General features: G+C 37.4%; 1 protein-coding gene across 5 annotated transcripts in view; it reads left to right on the top strand.

Moving 5' to 3' along the window:
• Positions 1-25,425, top strand: part of THEMIS (thymocyte selection associated) — a 253,679-nt gene that overhangs the window by 111,441 nt on the left and 116,813 nt on the right. For 2 of the 5 annotated variants that reach the window (XM_056818747.1, XM_007484530.3), the window contains exon 5: positions 13,576-13,924. The exons of the other annotated variants lie outside the window; for them this stretch is intronic. In XM_056818747.1, coding sequence (XP_056674725.1) covers positions 13,576-13,678 — 103 coding nt within the window. In that variant the 3' untranslated portion in view covers positions 13,679-13,924. Of the gene's footprint in view, positions 1-13,575; positions 13,925-25,425 lie in introns of those variants that run through there. 5 annotated transcript variants of the gene reach the window in all.

Genomic DNA, 25,425 nt, shown 5'->3' with positions numbered 1-25,425 from the left:
GAAACTAAGACACATCTCAAGGCAGCCCATTCCATTCTTGGACAACTAAAGTTATACTGGCCAGTAGCAAGTTTTAAAAATAAAAAATTCTCCAATAGTCATAAAAGAGGTGAACTTTGTAATTTTGTTATGGTTTTAGATAAAGTTTTAGGCTTTGTCTACCATCTACAATTTTCATTTGAATCAATTTTTTGCTTTTTCTTAATTTTTAATAATAATTAATTAATTATATAACATAACATGTTATAATAAAATAATTTAAATCAGTTATACAAAATTATTTCTATATTTCATTTTGATGGTTCCCTATTGTATTTTTCCTATGTAACTTCCCTTTTGGGATTTCAAAAGTAGTTTGCTAGAATTTTTGGACTATGATTGGCTAAATATTATTTTATTATGTTGAGATTTTTTTTGATGAAAGCATTTATTCTCTGTGCTCCTCAGTGATTAAAACTAAGTTTCTAAGGCAGAAATCAAGGTATGAATTAAAAAAAATAGAATTTAAGTGGCTCATTATGCCCAAAACATTATAGACTTTGAGAATAACAGTTTCTTGAGAATTTTTGACTTGAAGTTTCCTAAAAAGTTTTTGTTCATTTTAGAAACTGATTTAGAGGCAGATTTGTCTGCCTTTGTTTCTTCAACTGTCAAATGTGCACACAAATAGAATTTATCTTTCAAGATTTTGGTAAGAATAAAATGAAGCTAAAATATAAACATCTAAGGAAAAGAAAGAAGGAAGGAAGGAAGGAAGGAAGGAAGGAAGGAAGGAAGGAAGGAAGGAAGGAAGGAAGGAAGGAAGGAAGGAAGGAAGGAAGGAAGGAAGGAAGGAAGGAAGGAAGGAAAGAAGGAAAGAAGGAAGGAAAGAAGGAAGGAAGGAAGGAAAGAAGGAAGGAAGGAAGGAAGGAAGGAAGGAAGGAAGAAAGGAGGGAGGGAAGGAAGAAGGATGGAGGGAGGGAGGGAAGAAGGAAGGGATGGAGGAATGTAGTAAGGGAGGGAAATATGGAGTAAAGGAAGGAAGGAGGAAGGAAGGAAGGAAGAAAACAAGCATTTATTAAGCATATACTTTATTAAGTATAGGTACTTTTAAAAGTGTTTTACAAATATTATCTCACCCTTCAATGACCTTTACAATATAGCTGTACTGGATTGCTTGTAATTCTTTGAGTTCCATCCCCTATCTTTATGCCTTGGCACAAACTGTCCCTCATGTTTGAAATGCTTTCCTTCTTTCATTCCCACCTTATAGTTTCTTTGACTTCCTTGAAGACTCATTTCAAATTCTACCTTCTTTTATTGGTTTCCTGGTAAAGTACATCAGCAACTATAAGGTGAAAGACATTTGAGAAAGCAGAATTAGAAACAACAATCATGCTTAGCAAACAATTGGTGTCATTTCACTATATTACTAAACATCTCATTCTGGTTCCCCATGAAGTATGTAAAAGGAGCTTAACCCAGAAAATAAGAATAGAAATACTGATTTCTCACCAACCCTCCTTAACCATTCTACACTTTAGTATTGCTTCGGAATGTGTAATTTCTTAAAAATATTCAATATTGATGAATGATAAATTCCATTTACATTTTTGAAGTCAACCATCAAGAAATATATATAAAATGCCAAAAAATATCCATAAGAAGAAATGTTTTGAAAAGTGATTTGCCAGAAGGTGATTTATTCCCCATTTGATCTGCTCTCTACAGCTTCCTTTCTACAACTTCCAGGTGTTGTTCTTGGTCTACCTACAAGTTAGGGACTGCCTTTTGCCTTTCTTTGTATCCCCTTTGATTAACCCAGTGCCTGACATTTAGTTGGTCCCAAATGCATATTGACTGACTAGAATCAAACAAAACAAGCTTAATCTTTCTTTTCTCACATGGTCTGTAGTTGTATAAAATGTTCTCTTGGTTCCACTCTTTTCATTCTTCATTATCGTGTAGTTCTTTCCAAGTTAAAAAAAAAAAAGCTGTTCTTTGTTTTTTATGGTACAGTAGTATTCCATCATAATCATATACCACAATTTGATTGGCCATTCTCCAATGGATATGCCCTGGTTTTCTAATTCTTTGACACCACAAAGAGAGCTGCTATAAATATTTTGGGATGTTTAGGCCTTTTTCCTTTTGCCTCTGATCTCCTTGGGAAATAGACCTAGCAGTGATATTGCGGGGTCTAAGTATATACAGGTTTATAACTTTTGGGGCATAATTCCAAATTGCTCTCCAAAATGGTTGGATCGTTTCACAGTTCCACAAACAATATATTAGTTCCCCCACTTTTCCACATCCCCTCCAATTTTTGCATTTTGCTCAATCTGAAGAGTGTGAGATGATACCTCAGAATTGTTTTGGATTGCATTTTCCTAAAAAATAATGATTTAGAGCATTTCTTCATCTAAAAACTGTCTGTTCATATATTTTGCCCATTTATCAATTGTGGGGTGACTCATTCACATAAATTGGCAAAGTGAGACCTCTATTTGAGACACTGTCTATGAAAAATTTGGAAAAATTTTCTTCTAATCTTGACAGCATTTGTTTTATTTGTACAAAACCTTTTCAATTTAATGTATTCAAAATTAACCATTTTATGTCTCACAATGCTCTATGTTTCTTATATTCCTCTCCTGTCCACAAATCTGACAGGTAATATATTTCCTCTTCTAATTTACTAATGATATGTACTCTTATGTCTAAATATAATCCATTTCTTTGATAATGATATTAATATGATAATAATAATATAGTCTAGCATTTTTCCAGAAGTTTAAGTCAATTTCATGGTCAATACTTTGTAGACTCCATTTTTTCCTTCCTTTGAAAATTAGAATAGATGTTCTTTGGAAGCTTTTCTACTCTCCATAATTTTTAAAGATGACTGATGATAACTCAGTCAATATGTTTTCTTTTTTATATTCTATTTGAACTGTGGAATGTATCTCACTGGGAACACATAAGGACTTTTTAAAAATATTACTTTGCCTATTTTGGATTTCAAATCAAGTAACCATTTGTCTTGTATCCTTTTCAAAGATCATTCTTCTTGGTGGGATAAATGATATGGAATGTCTAATTTTGTCTTATTTTTGTTATTTGTTTTCATCAGTCCCTCTCCTCAATGAAGTGGTCTTAGCTCCTTCATCATCTTTCTTTAGTCTCAACATAATGACATCCTCCTGCTTTTGTTATTCCTCACATTCTTCACCAACTTTCTCTCATCTTGAACTTTAGTCTAATAAACTATTCTTTCAGGATCATGCTGCCTCTTTGTGTATTCATCCTAGTATTTCCTGCCCTTGTATTGATCTTTATGTGCCTTTAAAAAAAGTTAATTGATGAAATACTTCTGAGGTCTTTTTTAGACATTTTCTCCTTCTCATCAGAATAATATGTTAATTACAAAAGTTTTAGAAATTTAGCTGAATCATACATAATTGGGGCAGAGTGACTGTGGCTTTTCCCAGGCTATGAATGTCTGGAGAAATGAAAATATGCATACTTTCTTCCTTTGTGAATACTCCAGTTCTATGTAGCCTTTAAGGGGTACTGTACTCCTTTAGAGGCACTCTTCCCCTTCTGCCATGTCTCCTGCCTATTGCTTCCATCTACCTGCCTGACCTTTCTGTCAGTGGGGATTCTTGGCCATGCTAGAGGGGCTGGAGCTAGTCTCTTGTGGGATGGGACATTTTCCTGGTATGACAACACCTGACTGGGGCACACTGTCCTTTGTATTTCCTTCCCCCAATCTCCACTCAAATAAATTTGTCCTGGATGCCAGAATTCCTAATTATAGAAATAAAAGGAAGAAGCTATTTGGAGAGATTAAAGAATAGGGGACAATTAGGAGAGAAGGCTAAGGACTGATTTCACACTTGTCTTAAATCTTTTGAGGGATTACTTTAACACAGCATAATACATTACCAATATTCACCTCTCACAATGTCTGAATAATTAATTGTAAATAAAGTAGGAGTGAAGCAGGAAGGATTTAAGCTAGCTTTTCCCAAAGTCTGGTTTTGGTTTTTCTAGGCTCCAAGAGGGATTATATTCTATTGATCTAATTCGATTTATTGATAGCATGTAAACTAATCTAAATCTGGCAAGGTTAGCTGTTCAACAGGAAACAAACAGACCAGCTAGGCAACAAGAAACAAACCACAGTTAGATAACAGAAAGCCAACAAAACAGCTTCCAAAAACATCCTGCAACTTTGAGACTATGGCTCCCCACTTCCGTCAGAGACATCCAATGAAAGTAATCCATGTAGCTCACTTTCCCCAGAGACAACCAATAGAGGCAAATTAAGTTTTATTACCCCGGAAGTCCCCCAGCTGCTATAATATTTCATGATTCTCCCACCTGGGGTGGACTCTAGAGTCACCCCTATTGACATCAGATGCCTCTTTGCCATTTCTTTCCGCCATTAAATCTTTTCTATATTACCTTATTCTGGTCTCATTGTCTCTTGGGTTAAACCCCCAATGATTGGACTGACAGATATGAAATCTCACCATTCCCCTAGACTCTCAATGTTGTCTTGGATTCTTAAGAATGAAGGAGGATATACAAGAGTACCAAGGAATCAGACTGTACTAGAATTTTTGATTCAGTAGACAGAACACTTTGAGTTTGATTTCAGAGAATCCAAGTCTGTTTCTTGCTAACTATGTTAATGTTAGAGTCATATAACTTCTCTATGCCTCCATTACATTATCTGTAAAATGAGAAATTGGACTAGGCTCTAGTCCCTTCTTGTTTTCACTCTGTCATCTTTTGATTTATAGTCCTATGATTCTGAGTGGCCAGTTCAAGGTTAGAATTCTTAGGGTTTTACAAGGACTTAAATCTAGGGAAGGAAACCCTGGGTACCATTAAAATAGTACAATGAAGGAAGAATGAACACAGGAGCTGGTAGAATTCCTTTGGTGTCAGGGACTGTGTTTAATGAATAATTCAGTTATTCTCTCTGGAGAGAAGGGATGAAGTATAACCAGACTGCATTAGTAAAGAAAAGTATGTTTCTAATAATAAAAGTAGTTTGTCCATCTAAAAGCTCATGAAATCTGCTTCTGCGAAAGTTTTGCAGAACAAGATAGGTACTTGTCTATTTGGGGACAGGAAGAGAAGGGTTTTAAGCATGATGATGTCTGAAAATTAGAGTCTGGGCTGGATCATGGAATCTCCAACCCCAGCCCTGAAGCTCACTGGGCTGCTTTTAGTTCTGCTTTGTTCAGATGAATATGTAATCAAACGAACAAGGCTTTGTGAATAGAAACAATGATTTTGATGGTAGTGGTACAAATAGATGAGTGCTATAAATTTAAAAGACACATAATATGAGTTTGAGAATACCAGTTGACCCAGCAAAATCCCTTCCAAGCTGATGTTGTAATGAACAGTGAGTACACTCAGGATCTGGATGTTTGTAATTCACTAACACTGTTTTAAAGGGCCAAATAAGAGACAAGTCAAGAAGCATTTATTCAGGGTCTACTATGTGCCTGGTACTGTGATTAAGAGCTGGCAATACAAGAAGTCCCTTTACTGCCCCCCACCTCCACCCCCAATCACCTTTCTACTCTCAAAGTGTTCTAATGGAAAAGACAGCTTAATGGTTGAGACAGTATGCAAAGAACTAGTTATAAAGAGAATATATACAGGATAAACTGGAGATAATCACAGAGGTAAGGCATTAGCTTTAAGGGGGCCTGGGAAATGCTTCTTACAGAAGATGGGATTTTAACCAAGACTAGAACAAAGTCAAGAAATCTAGGAAGTAGTGTTAAAAGGAAAATTCTGTCTTCAACTTTTCACCCAGAGTAACATGACCAAACTCAGGGAAAAGGTAGCAACGTTTTGAATGGCTGACCACTAGATCAGCAAGAGATTCAAAATGGAGCAAACTGTTATTGATAATTTTTGTAATGAGATAAAGACAATTTGGATAGGTGCACATCAGCAAAAAAGGAGGGTCCATTTCATCTCAGCTCCTCCCCAATTGCTGTGATGGACAGTAGGGAATATAAAAGCTACCAACTTGAAGGATACCTCCCTCAACAGAGCCTCCCCTAACACTGATTGAGAAAGAGGAATGGAAACAATGGGATCACTGAATCAGCATAACTTTCATTAGTAGAGATAAAGACCAAGAGAATATCAGGGATGAGGGACAGACAGTGAGAGTTTGTGGAAGTGAGAGATGATTTAGCTCCTACAGGTAGACAAAAAGAAAGCCAGTGTCACTGGATGTCAGAGTACACATAGAGGGGTGAGAAGTAAGAAGCCTGGAAAGGTAGAAGCGGACAAGTTATGAGACCTTTAAAAACCACAGGATTTTATATTTGATCTTGGAATTTTTTTATGTTCTATTTATTATGTATACTAAGGGAAATAAATAAGCATTTATATAGTGCCTATTGCATGCCAGGCAACTGTGCAAAGCATTTTACAAATGTCAATTCGTTGGATCTTCAAGAAGATCCTGTGAGACAGAAGGTATTCCGTTATTATCCCCATTTGACAGATGAGGAAATTGTGGCAAATAAGCAGTTCAGTTGTTATGGGGTTCAGATGTGTACCCCTGGGGTTCGGGAAGGATACCTTTTGCAAGAATGCAAGACTTCAAAACTTAGCTTAAAACAAAAAAAGACATTTATTAATTTGGAAAGTAATGTTGAGAATGGCCAGGAGGATAGCAAGGTGGAACAGCAAGGGAACAGTTCCTTGGGAGGACAGCATGGATGGAAAGGCTGTCCCCCAGAAGACATCAGTTCTGGGGATTTTATACTCTTTACAACAGATGCTATGTCATAGTATGGATGTGACCTAGAGTGCTAGTCACTCCAGCATTTGGTGGGGTGAGGTGGACATCTGACTGGGGTCTGCCTGGAGGCATAAAGATTCATCTCTTTGTCCATCTTAATTCTAGAGGACTATCAAAGAGGATAAACATTTCAGGACCCTAGGGGGGGTCATTGGGTGTTTCTAGGTTCAGAGTCATGAGGATGCAAGGGAGCAAGGGAGTTTCCCTGATAATAGTTTGCCTTGGTTTCTGGGGGTACAGTGCCCATGTCACAGTGACTTGCCCAGAGTAACACAGCTAGTAATTCCTTAAAGCCTGATTTGAATTCAGATCCTCTTGACCCCGTCTCAGTGCCTGCCCCATCCATTATTATGCTTACCACTGGAGTTTATTGATTAGGAATATAACATGGTTAGATTTGTGGCTTAAGAAGACTACTTTGATAGTCGATTGGATGATAGGCTGCCATCAACAGAGACTTGAGTCAGGGAGAAGACAGAATGGTTCAAGTTGCCTTCTAGACCTAATTTTAGGCCTATTGCAGGTTGCTAGTAGGTGAGGCTATGTCAGAATTCCTTACCACTTGCTTGACAAGCACATAGTCACAATAGGGGCTTGGATTGTCAAAGATATATATGACTTTGACTTCTAAGTGCTACACCAGAGAAATGTAACTCCTGCACTCTGATGAAACAGCCTATAATCAGATAGGAAAAACAAACATGGTATTGGAGGAAAGGATATTTCAGTCTCTTCAGAGATTTCAATCGGGGCCTGAAAACTGGCATATGAGAAACATTGCCTGGCCGCTTCAAGCCCCAGAGTCTAGTTTGTCACCTGAGTTTCCAAATATTGATTAGACAAGAACCCACAAGGGAAAGATTAAGGCATAGAGTCAGGGAGACAGTTCTTCTGTGCTCAGGGGGGGGGGGGGGGAAGGGGGCAATGGGAGGGGGTGGAGGAGAAACAGTTCTGAAACCCAAGTTGGAGGAAAGACTGAAAAAGGAAGGGGATAGTTTTCCGGGAGAGGCTGAAAGAGCAGCTCTACAGCTGCTGCTTCTGTTAAGGAATCACTTCTGATTGTTTGTGACAGCAGAAGTGTCTGATAAGTGCCAAAGACAGAAATCCATAGTCTCCTAGGCATTGTCCAGACCTTTGGAGCATAACACTGTACCCACCAGACTGGCATTTACAGGCTTTTAATCACGAATGCCCTGTCATCTCTGGCAGTGGTTTTGTTAACGAGCTGCTGAATGAGTCATCCCTGTGTCTGAATCTGTAGCAGGTCTGGGATTTGAAGAAGGTTTGATATCTGCCCCAAGCTTTAGGGTCTCTTCTTCGCTGCAAATCGAGGCAAGTTTTCAGTTTGTCTTCTCAGTGAATGCAGAAAAATATGCTCTTATGTGACCAAGTGGCACCAAAGTCTTTGTTTTCAAGGGGGTAGATGAAGATTCATGATTTTTGGTTCAATGTCTCACAGTATAAAGGATATCTAGGTGATAAAGTGGAGAAAGTACCAGTCCTGGAGTCAATTCTAAATTAATTAATTAAATTTTTTTAAAAAAGGAAGACATCTCTCTGAGTTCAGATCTGGCCTCAGATACTTACCATCTGTGTGACCCTGATCAAATCACTTAATCCCATTTGCCTCAGTGTTCTCATCTGTAAAATGATCTAGAAAAGGAAATAGCAATCCCCTCTAAGGTCTTTGTCAAGAAAACCCCATGGATTCAAATCTGGCCTCAGACACTTCCTAGTTGTGTGACCCTGGGCAAGTCACTTAACCCCTATTGCCTAGCCCTTACCTAGCTTCTGCCTTAGAACCACTACACAGTATTGATTCTAAGACAAAAGGTAAGGGTTTAAAAAAAAAAAAAGAAAATCCCAAATGGGGTCACAAAAAGTTGACTCAACTAATTGAAAACAGCTCATAGTTCACAAGTAGTGAACTGATCTCAATAAATAAACTCCTTAAAGAAATACCAGCATCTTTGAATTAAGAGCTGAATTGGACCCTAGAGGTCATTTAAAGTCAACAAGCATTGATTAAAGACTGATTATGTTCCAGGCACTGCTAAGCCCTGAGGATAGAAATACAATTTAAAAAAAAGTCTCTACCCCCAAGGTATTTATATTCAAGTGAAGAAAATCAAAAGTAAGAAGGAGATGAAAAGCAGTATAAGGAGGTGCTCAGGACATCAGGTGGCAAAATCTAGAGAGAAAAGAGAGCATGACTTATATGGAAGTTTGGGGAGGAGGAACTCACCAAAGGGAGAATGGGGTCAGGGCTGGAGAGGCTGATGAAGGAATTGAGGACTATATGTTTTATGTCTTTTTTTTATTCCCACAGGATACAGTATAACTACTAGATTAGTGAATTCATCAATGTGAGTGCTCTGGTGTGGGAAAACTCCCTCTACCAATTGGGATAGACACCTTCTCTGCAACTCATACTCTTAAAAGATTGCTTAGAACCCTAAGAAGTTCAATGACATGCTTGGGGTTACACACTCAGAGTGTGTCAGAGGTAGAACCTGGGACCAAACACCCTATCACTACTTCTCCTTACCCCTAACTCCCCCCCCCCCATCTTCCCATAATAACTTAATTTTACATTGTATGAAATATCCCAAAAGTCTTAGTGCAGGGTTAAGATTTAGTAACTCAAACATGCACTAAGATTTTTGGGACATGATGTACTTTCAAATTTAGAGAATGTACTTTTCCAGTAACAACTTCATAGAGTTAGGTTTTATCATTATCCTCGAGCATTCATTCCACAAGCATTTATTACTCACGTACTATGTGCCAGTCACTGGACTACATACTGGGAATGAAAGACACAAAGGAAATTATTCCCATCTTACCACCCAAGAAGTAGGCATTTTACATTCTTTATTTTTATAGATGAAGAAACACAGGCTCACTTGGAGATGTTGTGACTTGACCATGGTTGTCAATAATAAAGTGTTTAGTATCAAAGTGTCAATCTCAGATTTGCTGACTGGAAGTCCAATATATCTCCTGCAGGGCAGCTAAGTGGTACAGTAGTAGATAAAATACCTGGTCAGGAAAAGTTGAGTTCAAATCTCACCTTAGATTCTTACTAGCTGGGCAAGCCATTTACCCCTATTTTCCTCAGAGTCCTCATATGTGAAATGAGCTGGAGGAAGAAATGGCAATCCACTCCTAGTATCTTTGGCAAGAAAATCCCAAATGGGATCACAGAGTAAAACATGACTAAACAATGATAATACTCTGATATGAGAGGCCTTTCCTAATCTCCAACATCATCCCTCCACAATTTTTGTACCTCCTCTACTTCCCAAATGGCCTTATAATAACTATACACACACACACACACACACACACACACACACACACACACATATAAAAGATATAGTATATCTTTATATGCTCACATTTTTTCCCCCTTGAGGACAAGACCTATTTTATCTCTGTCTTTGTACCCTTACTTCCTGGCACAGTACTTGTCATATAAAAGGTGCTTAATTAATGCTTGTTGCTTGCTTGCTTCATTTCCATAATAACTTCCCTTGAGTTATTAAAAAAGAGAGGTTATACTATTGAGAATGCTCAATTTAATACGTCAGAGAAATATGTAATTGATATGAGAAATGTTTTTATCCAAAAATAAAAGATTTAGTACTTAAAGAGTAAACTTCAGAAATTGTTTAAAATTTTTGTTTGTTTGTTTCAGACTAGGTTTTCCTATCTTATCCAGATTGAAGTGAAGCAGCTACATTCAGGCTCGATTTAATTACTGATCAGCATTGGAGCTTGGATGCTCTGTTTCTGCTCTTGGTCAATTTGCCTCTTCTAAAGCAGTCTGGTGACCCTCACTCCCTAGGATTTACTCTATTGGGATCAGATTTAGTCACTTAATCAGTTTAGTGCTTTCAGGTACAGATTCTCAAACTCAAGTAATCCACTAGTTTCACCATCCTCAGTAGCAGAAAGACAAGTATGCACTGCCACACTCAGCAATACCCTTTAATTATCTAAAAACTCAATTTAATGACTTTCCAAAGCCTTTTACATTTAGTAATAGAGTCAGCATTCAAATCTAGGGTTTCTGACATCCAATAGAATGTGACATATACATAGTGACTTTTCTGCCTATTATGGGAAGGGAGCTATTTCACACCGGTGTGAGATGATAGAAAGGAGATAATGCCATCTTTTTAAAAAATGGATAAATTTTATATCCGAAAGGAAAAAATATAAAGCCATGAAAAAAATGTAGTTCAACAAATTACTACATCAAATGAATGGTAATATAGTACTTTGCATGTTCTGCATTCAAATGTCCCAGTCCCAGAAGGGAAGAAGGTATTTTTTCTCACCTTTTCTTCTAGCTCAATCACAGTCATGATAATTGTATAGTATTCATTTTCTATTTTTTATTTTTCCTGATTGATACAATTATAATCACTGTATTAATTTCCTGGTTCCACTTTTTTTATTTTGTATCTAGTTACATGTCTTTCCATGCTTCTCTCTGTTCTTTATATTTATTGTTTCTCATAGCAAAATAATGTTCTATTAATGTATCACAATTTATCGAGACATTCCAAAATACAATAACTTTGTTTCCAGTTATTTGCTACTAGAAGGGGTAATGGCATTTTTGGAGAATTTTTTAAATTTATTCATTTTTTGGTTATATTAAAATTCACAAATATCTCTTTCTTTCCCTTCCATGTGCTAGAGAAGTCATCACTTGAAATACATACATATATATATATACATATATATGCATATGTATATGTAAACTATGTCTTTTGAATTTCTATTTATCAGTTCTTTCTCTGTAGGTGAACCTTCACAAGTCAAACATGAATTCTGTAGCTAAAATTAATGTTCTCTTGATTCTGTTCATTTCCCTCTTCATAATTTCCATTTAAAAAATTAACCTGCTCATAACTTCCTATGATGCAATAGTATTCTATCGCAATCATATGCTACAATTTGTTTAGACATTCCCCAATTTGTGGGCATCCCCTAAATTTCTAGTTCTTTGCTATCACAAAGAGAGCTGCTATAAATTTTTTTGAACATTTAGATTCTTCCCCCCCCCCCCCATTGCACTGAGAAATAGATCTAACAGAGATATTTCTGGGTCTAAGGGTACATATAGTTTTATAACCCTGTGGGTATAATTCCAGATTGATCCCCAAAATGGTTCGATCATTGCACAGTTCCACCAACGATGTATTAGGATCCCACTTTTTCATATCCCATCCACCATTTATCATTATGTCCTTTTATGATTTTAGCCAATCTGATAAGTGTGAGATACTGTCTTAAGAGTTGTTTTGATTTGCATTTCTCTCATCAATAGTGATTCAGAGGACTTTTTCACATAACTACAGATGGTTTTGATTTCTGCATCCAAAAACTGTCTGTTCATATCTTTTGACTGTTTATCAATGAAAATGCCATTCTTAAGAAAAGAATTGGGAAATGTTGAGCCATTATTACTTTTTTTTCCCACAGAATAGTATATTATGAACCAAAATGGCAAGACATTAGGGAAAACTTCCTGACTAGAAGGGTAAGGAGATATTAGTTGATATTGTCAAAGGGATTTTGTATATTGATATTCCCTTGAGACTTAAAGAAAACAGTGGGTTTGGTTGCTATCTCTGTACACTGATTAAGTACAGTTTTGCCCACAAACAACTGAATGGACTGGAACCTTTTCCACTTATCCCTTTATACATTCAAGAAGATGGATCCTCAGAGGCTGAGTGGCAGTTCTGAGTCATATGCTCTAATCTTTAAGAGGGCTTTGAGACTTTGGGATATATTTCTCACATTTTCTTAAGTGAACCCATGATCCCAAAAGCCAAAAATATTTCACAAGTCTCTCCATGGGAAGAGAAATTGGTGTCTGAGAAAGAGATTTACAAAACCATATGAGTATAATCCTTCCTTTTTCCCTAATGGTTTCCAAAATGGCCAGATAGAATATGGAAATATGAGAGATTGTATGACATGTCATATAGACATCATATAAGAGAGCAGAATTTTCAGTTTCCCAGTTGGAGGACCTGAAAGAATTTGTAATTTCTGTAATTCTAAAATCAGTTAGGAATACTATAGGCATTGCTTCCTGACAACAGAGGGATTAATTAGATTGAAAAAAACAAGATATCTTCAGTCCATATAGTCATGGATGCATGTGCATAGCCTTTCTTTTAACTTCTTATCTGTGGTTTTATTTCTCACATTTAAAAAAGGGGGGGAGAGGGGGATAAGAAGAGAAGTTCAAGGCTTTTAATATTTGAGAGAATGAGACTATTTCTGCTTTGCAGTCCCAAATAAAATTTCAAAATAATTATTAAAATAGAAAATGAACCTAAGTAAAAAGATAATTTTTCCAAATCTCCATTTTTTAATTCAGAAAAAAGAAAACATAAGCAGGAAAAAAGTAAGTACAGTACATTAAAACAGGGAAGGGAAAGGAGATAGACGGTGATAAAGAATTTTCTATTTTAGAGATCAATGGGCTTCTCTCTAAATGCTCTAAAGAGTCACACAGGGAAAAAATGTGACTCATAGGTTATAAATTATTTAAACAAAAACTCTCTAGCCCAACCATTTCTTCACTGTTCTTTTATTATCCATCATCTTGGCTGTCCAGAGTGGTAGCAGGGCATGATCACAGAGCTGTAGCAAGTCTTTATGCAGTGTTTTATATTCTAGTTGTACCTTTACCAGACATTGTAATTTTCTTCTAGGTATGATGCAGGAGAGGTTGTCATTTCTGACACTTACAATAAGCCAAATGGCAGAACTAACGTTGGACCTTATGAGGAGAGAAAGTGCAGAGAATCTTCTTAAGTTAGAAGGTGACTATCAACCAGAAGCAAAATGACCCAGCCAGGGAACATTTGATTTGCAAAGGCCAGAAGAAATGTGACAACTGCTTTACATTTCATACCTTCCTAGGGTTGGTTTAATTATTTTTATTACTTCAATAGACCCCAAAGTGAAGAGTGACAATTTTAAAAACATGCTGTTGTGTAACTAAAAACAACTGGCTCCTCTCTCATTACTGTAACAATGGGAAGAAAGTTACTAGTGCTACCTCCTTTGTGTGTCTCTATTTATTTACAAATGCTTTAAGAAAACATTTCAATTTAGTTAAAATATATTTCTATTTTTATTTCCTTATTTAATACAATGTAACTTACACATAAAAGAAAACTCATGATACAAATGTATGAAAAGATGCCATTGGCAATAAATATGGATTTCAGTAGTTTTCAGCTAAGAACTGTTGTGGGGGGGTTGAAGAGGTACACACCTGGGGTTTGGGAAGGATACCTTTTGCAAGAATGCAAGACTCCAAAACTTAGCTTAAAAACAAAAAGAGAAATTTATTAATTCAGGAAGGAATTTTGAGAATGGCCAGGAGGATAGCAAGGTAGAACAGCAAGATTGGGAGCAGTTCCTTGGGAGGACAGCATGGATGGAAAGGCTATCACCCTGGGAGGACAGCATGGATGGAAAAGCTGTCAACCCTGGGAGGACAGCATGGATGGAAAAGCTGTTCCCCTGATGACATCAGTTCTGGGGATTTTATACTTTTTACAACAGAGGGTGTTAGTCACTCAGGCATTTGGTGAGGTGGGGTGATCATCTGACTGGGGTCTACCTGGTGACATAAAGATTCCTTAGGTTTAGGAAACAAACATATCTGAGATGTAGCCTGATAGGATCGAGGTATAGCCTGGAGGTGTATCTCTCTGTCCATCTTAAATCTAGAGGACAATCAAAGGAGAACAATTAGCTCAGGACCCTAGAGGGGTCATTGGATGTTTTTAGGTTCAGAGTCACGAGGATGTAAGGGAGCAAAGCAATTTCCCTGATAATAGTTTGCCTGACCTTCTGGGAGTACAATGCCCGAGTCATCTCCCCCCTCTTCAAATATGTAAGGGGAAAGGGGCAATGGTGTCAGTATTCTGTAGCTTCTTCAGAGCTGAGAATGGGTGTAGAGTTGTCCCTGCCTATCGTCAGGAGAGAGAGGTATTGACTGTAGGCAATGGTCCAGGGCTTCAGACTGGGATGGTTTCTGGGGTTACAGTGGCATCTGTGTGAGTCCCATGAGTGCTTTTACCCTAGAAACAACTAGAGAGATGGCAAAGTACACATTAACTCCCCACAGGGGAGTAGCCAACCCTGGAGTGGTTGCGAATCTCCTTAAAGCCTCAGGTCTTAGGTATACTTCAGAGGCACTGAGACCTAGGGTTAGAGGCCTGGGGTTCTCTCCACTTTGGGGGTGCTTCATACAAACCCAACAGTCAGAGGGACCTACTTTGGCTACTTCTTTCCCAAGTTGAATCAGAGAATGATATGTCTAGCTGTCTGGGTATGCGTGATTTAAAACATAGGAGAAGACCCAAAATTTAAGGAAAGAAGTAGTTTTGGTCAGGTAGTTAAGAGCTAAAGTAAAAGGGATTAAGATAACAGGGAGGAAAAGGCTGTGGGCACAGGGTCTTAGGGACATGTCCTCAGTGAATGCCTGGGTCCTAGGTAGGTGACGACCTGCTTGGAGATCTGAAGGATGCCTAGTGACTGCTTCTCCTGATTGGCAGACAGGTCACAAGGGGGAGAGTCAGCCCCTAAGATAGAAGTGTAGAAACCAGGACTAGGGCAAACACTAGAACACCAGATAGAAACAGAGAAAATTAATACAATAGCAATTGGCAGTAACATTTGCGTTTGGGTTATCTTAGCCAACAGACTTCTTCAGAAATCATCTTCTGACAGGAATAGATCCCTTTAGGAAATTGGATTCCTGAGTTGTTTGCAGAGTTGGTATGTGATGTTTCTGTTAAAGAATATCCTATTGCAAAGTACACATTAACTATAACATCTATAAACACTTGAGTAACAATATTTTACAGATGAATTTCTTTATCCCAGATTCTGGAGAAAATTAAAGAAAGCTTTGAGCTATATTTCCAAACTCAAGATCCAAACTTCAACTGTGGTAAATTAAGGCTACAAATACAAGCTATCAATTAATAAACTTCACCTACTTCTCAAAGTATGTTCCCTAACAATTTGAGAATTTTCAAATATTAACCCAATATTTGTTTGGGGAAATGGAAACTTTAATTTTACAATTTGCATTATGTGCTGATTATGGGAATTTGTCACAAAGGAAAAGGCCCAAAAGGGAAAATATTTCCTCATGTCCCAAGGGACATATAGTGAGGACTTCATGTACAGGCCAAAGCTATCACTAGCTCATGCCATCATTGTATCACTCAAGGATTAACAGCCTAGATGGTCAGAAGAGGTCCAATCACAGGTGAGCCCATAATATGCCTCTGTAACCATCCCAGGACATTCTCTGTCCTTTGTGTACTTTGTCACCATTAGATCCCAGAAGCCTTCTTTTTCCCTAAAGGACAAGTCTCGCCCATTATAGCTCAGAGAAATTCTGCTTATCAGTAGTCCAGAAACAAATTTTCATACCCTCAAATAAGCTTTTCTGACCATTTGCCCTCTCTAAGGATTCCTTAAAACGTATGAGTCTACATTATAGCAATTATTCTTACATATTTTGGCAATAATTAATTTATCACAATTTAGTCACAAAACCTGAACAGGAATGTTGAATTCATCAGCTCTACAGTAAATACAAATCAGGGTTAGATCAAATCCTGGCCTTAGGCCACGTGAAGGAACTAAGACAAGATCAGTCAGGAATCTCTCTAGGGAATTTTCAGAGAAATTCCAGAATTATTTGTGATTTTCCACATGCATCAATTCTAGAAATTATCCCTAAGTTAAAGATCCAATTATGAGAACAGAATATCTATCTGTTCTCTTTCACCCTCTCTCCCTCCCTCCCTCCCTCCCTCCCTCCCTCTCTCTCCCTCCCTCTCTCTCTCTCTCTCTCTCTCTCTCTCTCTCTCTCTCTCTTCCTTCAAAACCCTCTGCTTAAAAAGGGGAAAACAACTTCCATTCCTTTACAAACCCGCATAATTGAGCTTTATGTACTTTATGGAGCAAAGTCCCTCTTTCTTCTGAATCCAAAGCCAACATTCCTTCACCTTCTCAGACTTGCTTTTACCATCATAAGTCAAACAAACATTCCATTGGTATCACTTCAATTGCTAATCAGTAACCCAAAAGAATTCTGATTTCATAAAGCATTTAGTATTACAAGATCTATTTTAAATTTAGAGCTTTGCAACCTTTTAAGAACTGTAAACCTTAAAGCAAGCCTTTTGACAAGCAGGATAATTATTTATTTTCGAGACCAAAAGGTTAAATGTAATAATAAAGTTAGTCCAACTTTAATACATTGGGTGAAAACCATTGAGATGAAAACCATTTGATAATTTTATACAAAACCCATTTTTGGTAATTTTAAACACTTAAACCCATTTTTCCCTTTAAACTTCTTATGATGGGAAGGTAGATAAAGATGGATTGCAGTCTTCTTGAGGCTATACTGCACAAAACCTGTTTTACAAAACTTATCGTTGGCTTTTCTGTACAGACTGAAATTTCACTGTCTGACAAAATTAAAATTAGGATGTTATTTTCTTTTTTCTTTTTTTTTTATTTGAGCATTTCCAAACATTATTCACTGGAGACAAAGGTCATTTTCTTTTCCTCTCCCCCCTCCCCCATAGCTGACGCGCGATTCCACTGGGTATCACATGTGTTCTTGATTCGAACCCATTTCCATGTTGTTGGTATTTGCATTAGAGTGTTCATTTAGAGTCTCTCCTCAGACATGTCCCCTCAACCCCTGTAGTCAAGCAGTTGCTTTTCCTTGGTATTTTTACTCCCACAGTTTGTCCTCTGCTTGTGGACAGTGTTTCTCTCCTAGATCCCTGCAGATTGTTCAGGGACATTGCATTGCCACTAAGTCCATTATGTTCGATTGTACCACAGTGTATCAGTCTCTGTGTACAATGTTTTCCTGGTTCTACTCCTCTCGCTCTGCATCACTTCCTGGAGGTTGTTCCAGTCTCCATGGAATTCCTCCACTTTATTATTCCTTTTAGCACAATAGTATTCCATCACCAACATATTACCACAATTTGTTCAGCCATTCCCCAATTGATGGGCATCCCCTCATTTTCAAATTTTTGGCTACCACAAAGAGCGCAGCTATGAATATTCTTGTACAAATCTTTTTCCTTATTATCTCTTTGGGGTACAAACCCAGCAGTGATATGGCTGGATCAAAGGGCAGACAGTCTTTTATTTCCCTTTGGGCATAGTTCCAAATTGCCCTCCAGAATGGTTGGATCAATTCACAACTCCACGAACAATGAATTAATGTCCCTACTTTGCCACATCTCCTCCAGCATTCACTACTTTCCTCTGCTGTCATGTTATCCAATCTGCTAGGTGTGAGATGATACCTCAGAGTTGTTTTGATTTGCATCTCTCTTATTATAAGAGATTTAGAACACTTTTTCATGTGCTTATTAATAGTTTTGATTTCTTTATCTGAAAACTGCCTATTCATGTCCCTTGCCCATTTATCAATTGGAGAATGGCTTGATTTTTTGTACAATTGATTTATCTCTTTGTAAATTTGAGTAATTAAACCTTTAGGGTGTTATTTTCTAAACCCAAATATACACATGATCACAGTTTTGAAATAAAATACCAATAATTAACTCTAATAGAGAGATTTAAGCATTACTTCCTTCTGGCTAGCAGATAGGGAAAGGAGATTCATCAGGACTTCTGATCTATCCATGTTTACCCAGAAGCAGGTTAATTACCACCTGGTGTTAGAATTTAGGGTATCAAAAAGTCAATTTCCTCATTTTTTCCCTTGATGGTGCTCAGCTATTTAATATGAGATAAAACAAACAAACAAACAAACAAAAAATCTAACTGAATTTTTGCTCAGGTTGCTTATATTTGATCTCTTCCCAACAGGAGGGATCTGCAAGCATGCTTCTCTCTTCATCTTAATTAGATTGGCTAGTCCCTATCTGGCTGGACCTCAGGTTTGGTAGCCACTTCACACCTGTGACTTCCCAGACCAAAAAGGGAGAAAGTCCAGCACAGCCACTACCCAAGGGAGGATAGAAGCTGTCTAGGCATGATAAAAAAAATTTCAATTGTAAGTAGAGGATGGTATTACAATTTTAGGGTGCCATGGATAGGCCATGCCTCTTGCTTACCAAGGTGTAACATTGTCATTCAACATTACAAAAAGAAATTAGTTGCTTTTTCTTCCAGCTGTTTTAAGCCAATTTTTTCCCAATTTTTAAGTATATACCCCAAAGGGGAATCTTGGGGTATGCTCTCTCTCTGTCCCATGTAGATGCAGAATGGCCAATTCCACACTGGAGGGTCAACAACTGTGCATCCACAGAGGTTGCCTGACCAAGAGCACTCAGTTGAACTCTGAGGTGAGACTTCCTACACACCAGAACATCTTCCAGTATCAGAAGGGGAAGCCAATAGACCCCAAATCCAGCAGCCAGACTGATCTCTGGGGCCAATGGGAGAGAGAGCACAAAAGAGTTCCCACAAAGATATCACCCAAAAGATGGGGGTTTCAGGAGTCAAAGAAAAGGCTCCTTCCTACCTGAGAAGCTGTGTCCTCATGGACAATCCAGGGTACAGCAGTAGCTTTCAGGAGAGCCCCACGTTGGGCACCAAGATGTTGTGTGGCTAAAGAGGTACACCCCTGGGGTTCGGGAAGGATACCTTTTCCAAGAATACAAGACTCCAAAACTTAGCTTAAAAACAAAAAGAGAAATGTATTAATTTAGGAAAGAATGTTAAGAATGGCCAAGAGAATAGCAAGGTAGAACAGCAAGATGGGGAGCAGTTCTTTGGGAGGACAGCATGGATGGAAAAGCTGTTCCCCTGATGACATCAGTTCTGGGGATTTTATACTTTTTACAATAGAGAGTGTTAGTCACTCAGGCATTTGGTGAGGTGGGGTGATCATCTGACTGGGGTCTGCCTGGAGACATAAAGATTCTTTAGTATTAGGGAACAAACAGATGTCTGAAATGTAGCCTGATAGAACTAGGTGTAGCCTAGAGATGAATCTCTCTCTCCATCTTAAATCTATAGGAGAATCAAAGGAGGACAATCCTCCCAGGGTCCTATCGAGGTCATTGGATGTTTTTAGGGTCAGAGTCACAAGGATGTAAGGGAGCAAAGGAATTTCCCTGATAATAGTTTGCCTGAGCTTCTGGGGGTACAATGCCCATGTCACCTGTTTTGTACTCTAAAACTGAGCTTTTCTGGCTATACTCCTTTCCTCATGCCCATAGGCTTCTTACTATCTGTCCCACCATCTGGATCTGGGCTAAAAAAAATCTACTTACTGTAGTCTCTGCTTGGATTTCTTGTTCATTGTTTGGTCTCATTTTCTTTTTCCATTCTTGCTAGAATAGCTAATTATATGAAAGTTAGATCTGTTCCAGTTCACTCCACCATCTTGAAGGTCTCCTGAAATAATTGCAGAACAAAGACGGTAATTTAAAGATTTTCCTGCAATTAGCAGAAAGTAGTCATAAATATGACTCAGCACTCAGTTAGTAAAGAAAGCTGCAGGAGCTTTAATTCTAAGACATACAAAGAGAAATTTCAGGAATTTCAAATCACAGTGAGAAGAGAGCCTGAGGGTACAGTAAGATTATTATTTTAACTGGAGTCGGTGAAAGCTTGGGCAACTAGTTAGCACAGAGTGTCTGGCCTAGAAGTTCAAATCTGTCCTCAGATATTTAATACCTGTGAGACCCTGGGAAAATCACTTAAGCCATTTGCCTCAGTTTCCTCATCTGTAAAATGAGCTGGAGAGGGAAACTGCAGACCACTGAACAACAACAAAATGAAGTTTTTATAAAAGGAAGGCTATAGAAGATCTGATACGTGGTTAGGGCATTACAATAAAAGCCCAAACCTATTAATCCAAGAAAAATTCAGCATAAAGTAGTTTTACTTCAGTTTTGAGGAAAACTCAGAAATAAAGTGATTCAGGACAAAGTTAATGAGGAAATATCTTTTTTGTACCTGTTGATATTTAGCTCTTAATGTAACTGTATTATAGTGACTAGTAAATTATATACTTAGTTGTTTTAATGTATGTTCTTTAAACAGTTCGAGGTTAATTATGTATATCTTTAATGCTATAGTACAGACAATGCTATTATTCCCCTAGTATCTAATATCAGTGGTTAGCACAGTTGCTGGAACATAGTGGGGCTCTTAATGAATGTTAATTGATTGATTATTGATTGCTCGGTTAATATGAACTACAAGAGTAATATATAGAAGGAAAAAATGTTAGCACAAGAAATTTGCTTTGTAAACTCAGATCCATGATTTTTTTCCCATTGGGTACTCACCTTTCAATTCCATTAGTTTTAAGTTTAGAGGTTCTGTGATTCCCCAATCCAGACTTTCTAATTCTTAGTGGCAATCTGTTCCCATGATATAAATGTTATTGTCTATGCTGGTGATTCTCAAATTTGGCTCTCAGATTCTATCTTTTTATTGAACCCCAAACCTAAAGTCCCAGGGAGCTATTGGATATTTTCACCTAAAAAGTTTACTTGTGCCTTAAACTCATATCCAAAAGTAAATGCATCACCTTTACCCACAAATTGGCTTCTCATTATAGATTCCCTGTTTCATAAAGAATTATCATTCTCTTATTCATTCATGTTGTAAGTCCCCGAGGAAGTGAGATATGAAGGAGATCATGTAGATTAATGGAAAATGTTCTAGGTTAGGTGACAAAAGATCTGGATTTGAATCTTGACTCTGTTTCTTACTATGTGATCCAAATAATTTTTTTTCCTCTGGGTCTGTTTTTAATCTAAAAAAAATGGAGGTAATAATGAAGTAATATTTGTGATTCTTGTCTCATGGGATTGTTATAAGGAAAGTATTTTGTAAATTAAAAGGTGAATGCTGATATATTACTATTATTTCTTTTACACCTTCCTCATTCTTAATCCCTTTGTTAAATCATAAACAAAATCTTGTCAATTTGACCCTGATTTCTTTGGTATCTGTCCCCTAATTTTTAGTTGTTTTCAATCTTATCCAAGTTTTCAAGTGACTAATTAGCATTTTCTTAGCAAAGATATTGGAGTAGCTTGCTATTTCCTTCTCCAGCTCATTTTACATATGAGGCACTGAGGGAAATGAGTTCAGTGACTTGCCCAGGGCCACATAACTAATAAGTGTCTGAGACCAGATTTGAATTCAGGAAGACGAATCTTCCTGTTTTCAAGCTTTGTCTATTGTACCATTTGTTCCTAGGATAATAATAGTAGAAAACCTTAGGGAATCTTGCCTGGCCCATTGAGATTGCCTCTGGGATGATTCTTCTGTTATTATCTCCTAGATTTGATTTATTTTCCAAATCACTTCCAGGTTTAGTGTTGGGCTTTAAATAAGGAGAGCTGGATTCTAATCCTTCCTCCTATATTGTGTGTGTGTGTGTGTGTGTGTGTGTGTGTGTGTGTGTGTGTGTGTGTATGTGTGTGTGTGTAGATAATCAAATTTATTAAGAAGACATTTTAGAGATTCATCTCATTACATGCTCCTGGAAGGCGACTACTGCTTTGGGGACCCTGACATTTCCAACTGATCACATAGCCTTTTATGCTCTTTGGGTCTCTGGCTTCAAGTTTGTTATTGTTAAGATTGGTATGGGTCATCACCAGCTGGAAGGCAATTCACTAAATAAAACAACAGTTCAGAAAAGGATGTTCTTGGCACTGCTTTATGTAAAGGAAAAATCTCATCTCTCACCACCACCATCATCATCATCTCTTTCCTCCTGTGCTTTAAGTTTTATAAAATGCTTTACAAATGTTATCTCATTTTACCCTCACAATTCTAGAAGGAAGGTGCTATTTTCATCCTTATTTATCCTAATTTTACAAATGAGAAAGATGAGACAGGTAGAGATTAAATGACTTGCTTAGGGTCACACAGGCCAGATCTGAAATCATGTCTTCCTTATTCCAGTACTCTATTCACTTCACCACCTCACTGACTCTAAAACATATGGGTTATGACATTCCTCATTGTTTTCCATTTCAGAAACTATAGCTCCTAAATTGTGAGTCAGCCTCAGACATTTACAAGCTATGTGACCATGAGCAAGTCACCTAACCTTCTCTTTATCAATTTCCTCACCTGTAATGGGGCGGGTGGGTGGGGGGGGGAGTTACTCGTACTATATGTCATGTAGGGTTATTTTGAAGAATATGCTCTATAAACTTTAAAGTACTTGAAGTCAGTTGGTATTATTATTCCTTCTTATTTTAAATTAAATGTTCCTGAAAAGACTAATACTATTCTAAAAATAGGTCCTATAGAAATCAATTTACAATTTTATATGTCACTTGATTATTTTTTCTTTAACCCTTGTCTTTAGAATTGATATAAATATTGGTTCTAAGGCAGAATAACAGTAAGGCCTAGGCAATAGTAAGAGGTTGCGTGGCTTGCCCACTCAGGTAGGAAGTGTCAGAGGCCAGATTTGAACCCAGTACTTCTTGACACCAGTTCTGACACTATATCGACTGACCACCTATCCACCCCTCTATATTTAGTTTCTTAGAAAAATTTTAAAAAAAAAGAATGATGATATGCTTAAAGTTGTAGAACTTCTTGATCGTGAGAAGGCATATTCATCCTTAAACATCTCTAAATTGAATTTCAAGTGAAATGTACTTCTTTTTGCATGACAGTGATTGGAACATTATTTTGACTAATATGACTTGTCAGGTGAGTGTTGGGAAAGAAAAACCTCATAAAAGCTGGTGATGAACTTCTCTAGTTTGCAAAATAATGAGACAACATTTTCAGAAGCTTTTCACTTAAAATTCAGAGACACATTATCTTCTGTCAATTTGTTCAATATCATTGGAGAAAACCAAAGAATGATCTCCTCAGTTAGCCATTCATGTATATAAGGCACCCATTTACACTGATCAATAGAAACCTGGCTGCTAGCATTCTTTGCAAGAGGTTTTCAACTCTATTGGCTATTTCTATCGCTGCTAAACGCAAATACAACTCTAGTAAAATGTTTGACTTGAGAAGCTTCTACCTTGTTGCTTAACTAAAGGTTGCAGCTTTGTTTATGCTTGTCATCTTTACGGAAATAAAACTGTGCCTTCTGACTCAACTAGCTGTAATTTGTTTCCCAGGGACATGCACTAAATCATACTAAGTCATGCAGGTTTCTATAAGCAGCTTACAAAATGGGCCATTTGTGCATTTCAGGTAATTTTCTAATTTTAGTAATCATTGAAAACATTCCAGAGAGAAGTTGGGTCAAGAGTTTCTGGTTCACCAGCCTCAATTCCTTGGCAGAGATAATTTGAAATTATAATACAAAAGATTAATATTCATTTATTCATATTATGGCTTTCCCTTCTCTTCATATTGATGTTTCTAAATGAATATGGAGTTCTTTCTATTACTTTCCTGCAGGTTAGAAATAATAGATGCGATGTCATGACATGGTGTCTTAAAGAATCACTGGTGTTTCAGAATCAAAATCCTGTCTCTGGCCCAGTGTTGTTTTTAAGTCATTTAATAAGAAGGTTTACTTTGTACCACTATGAAATGTGGAAATTGTTAATGTATTTCTTTGGAATGCTAGGAAGAAAATATTATTTCATTGGGAGAAAGTTATTCAGAGACATCCCAAGGTGAAGTTCTTGAATACATCAAAGGCAGATGAACTTTAATTCTAATCCATTTCATTCCATTGTAAACACTGATGTTGAAATAAACTAAGATCCTTAGCAGGAACTTAGAGTACTTGCAGGTGAGTAGAAAAGGAATTTCAACAGATCACAGTGAAAGATATCAGAACACTCTGGGCAAGGAAGAAGAATCATAGGTTAGAACCACAGGAATCACAGAGGGTTTTCCCCCTCTATTTTAGTTAGATGGGATCTCAATTACTGTTATACATAAATACAAGTTATATATAATTTCTTCATAATTCTTGCTTTTGTCTGATTCTAGGAATAATTAAAGAGACTAGGTAATTTAGTTTTCATCATGGCATCTAAAATATTAGGGAAGTAAAATTTATTAAAAGCATCAGTGTAGCTGTAGATGGTGCACAGACAGTTACTTACCTGGACTTTCCCAAATTCCCCTCCAAATAACTTTAAAATAGATACTTAAATTGAATTCTGGAGTGGAAGAACTAATCAAAGGTTGTATGAAACAATTTCAAGCCCAAGACAACCAAAGAGCAGGGAAGGTTTTTAAAACTGGGATGGCAGGTGGACATGGAGCACAAGCCTACCATATCAACTACAGCAGCAGGTACTGAAAGTGGATGCATTACTGGTGGCATCAGTTTTGGAACTCTCACCCAACTGATGAGTCAGACAACTAATCAGAAAGAGATTTCAAAGAATCCTTTGTTGACACTGGGTTCAACACATTGTTGCATTATCCATATGCAGTTCTAGGTGGCAAGTCCAGGGGAAAGATGAGCACTGATGCATTAGTGCTTATGGCTATAAGAGAGCAGGGGCTGGGTCACATTTATAGCTTTTGGTAGCTCACAAGGGAGTAGGGGCCCT

The sequence above is a fragment of the Monodelphis domestica genome, chromosome 2 (genome assembly GCF_027887165.1).
Source record: "Monodelphis domestica isolate mMonDom1 chromosome 2, mMonDom1.pri, whole genome shotgun sequence".
NCBI classification, from domain to species: domain Eukaryota; kingdom Metazoa; phylum Chordata; class Mammalia; order Didelphimorphia; family Didelphidae; genus Monodelphis; species Monodelphis domestica.
The sequence above is the reverse complement of the archived record's forward strand: the minus strand, read 5'-3'. Positions and strand labels throughout refer to the sequence as shown.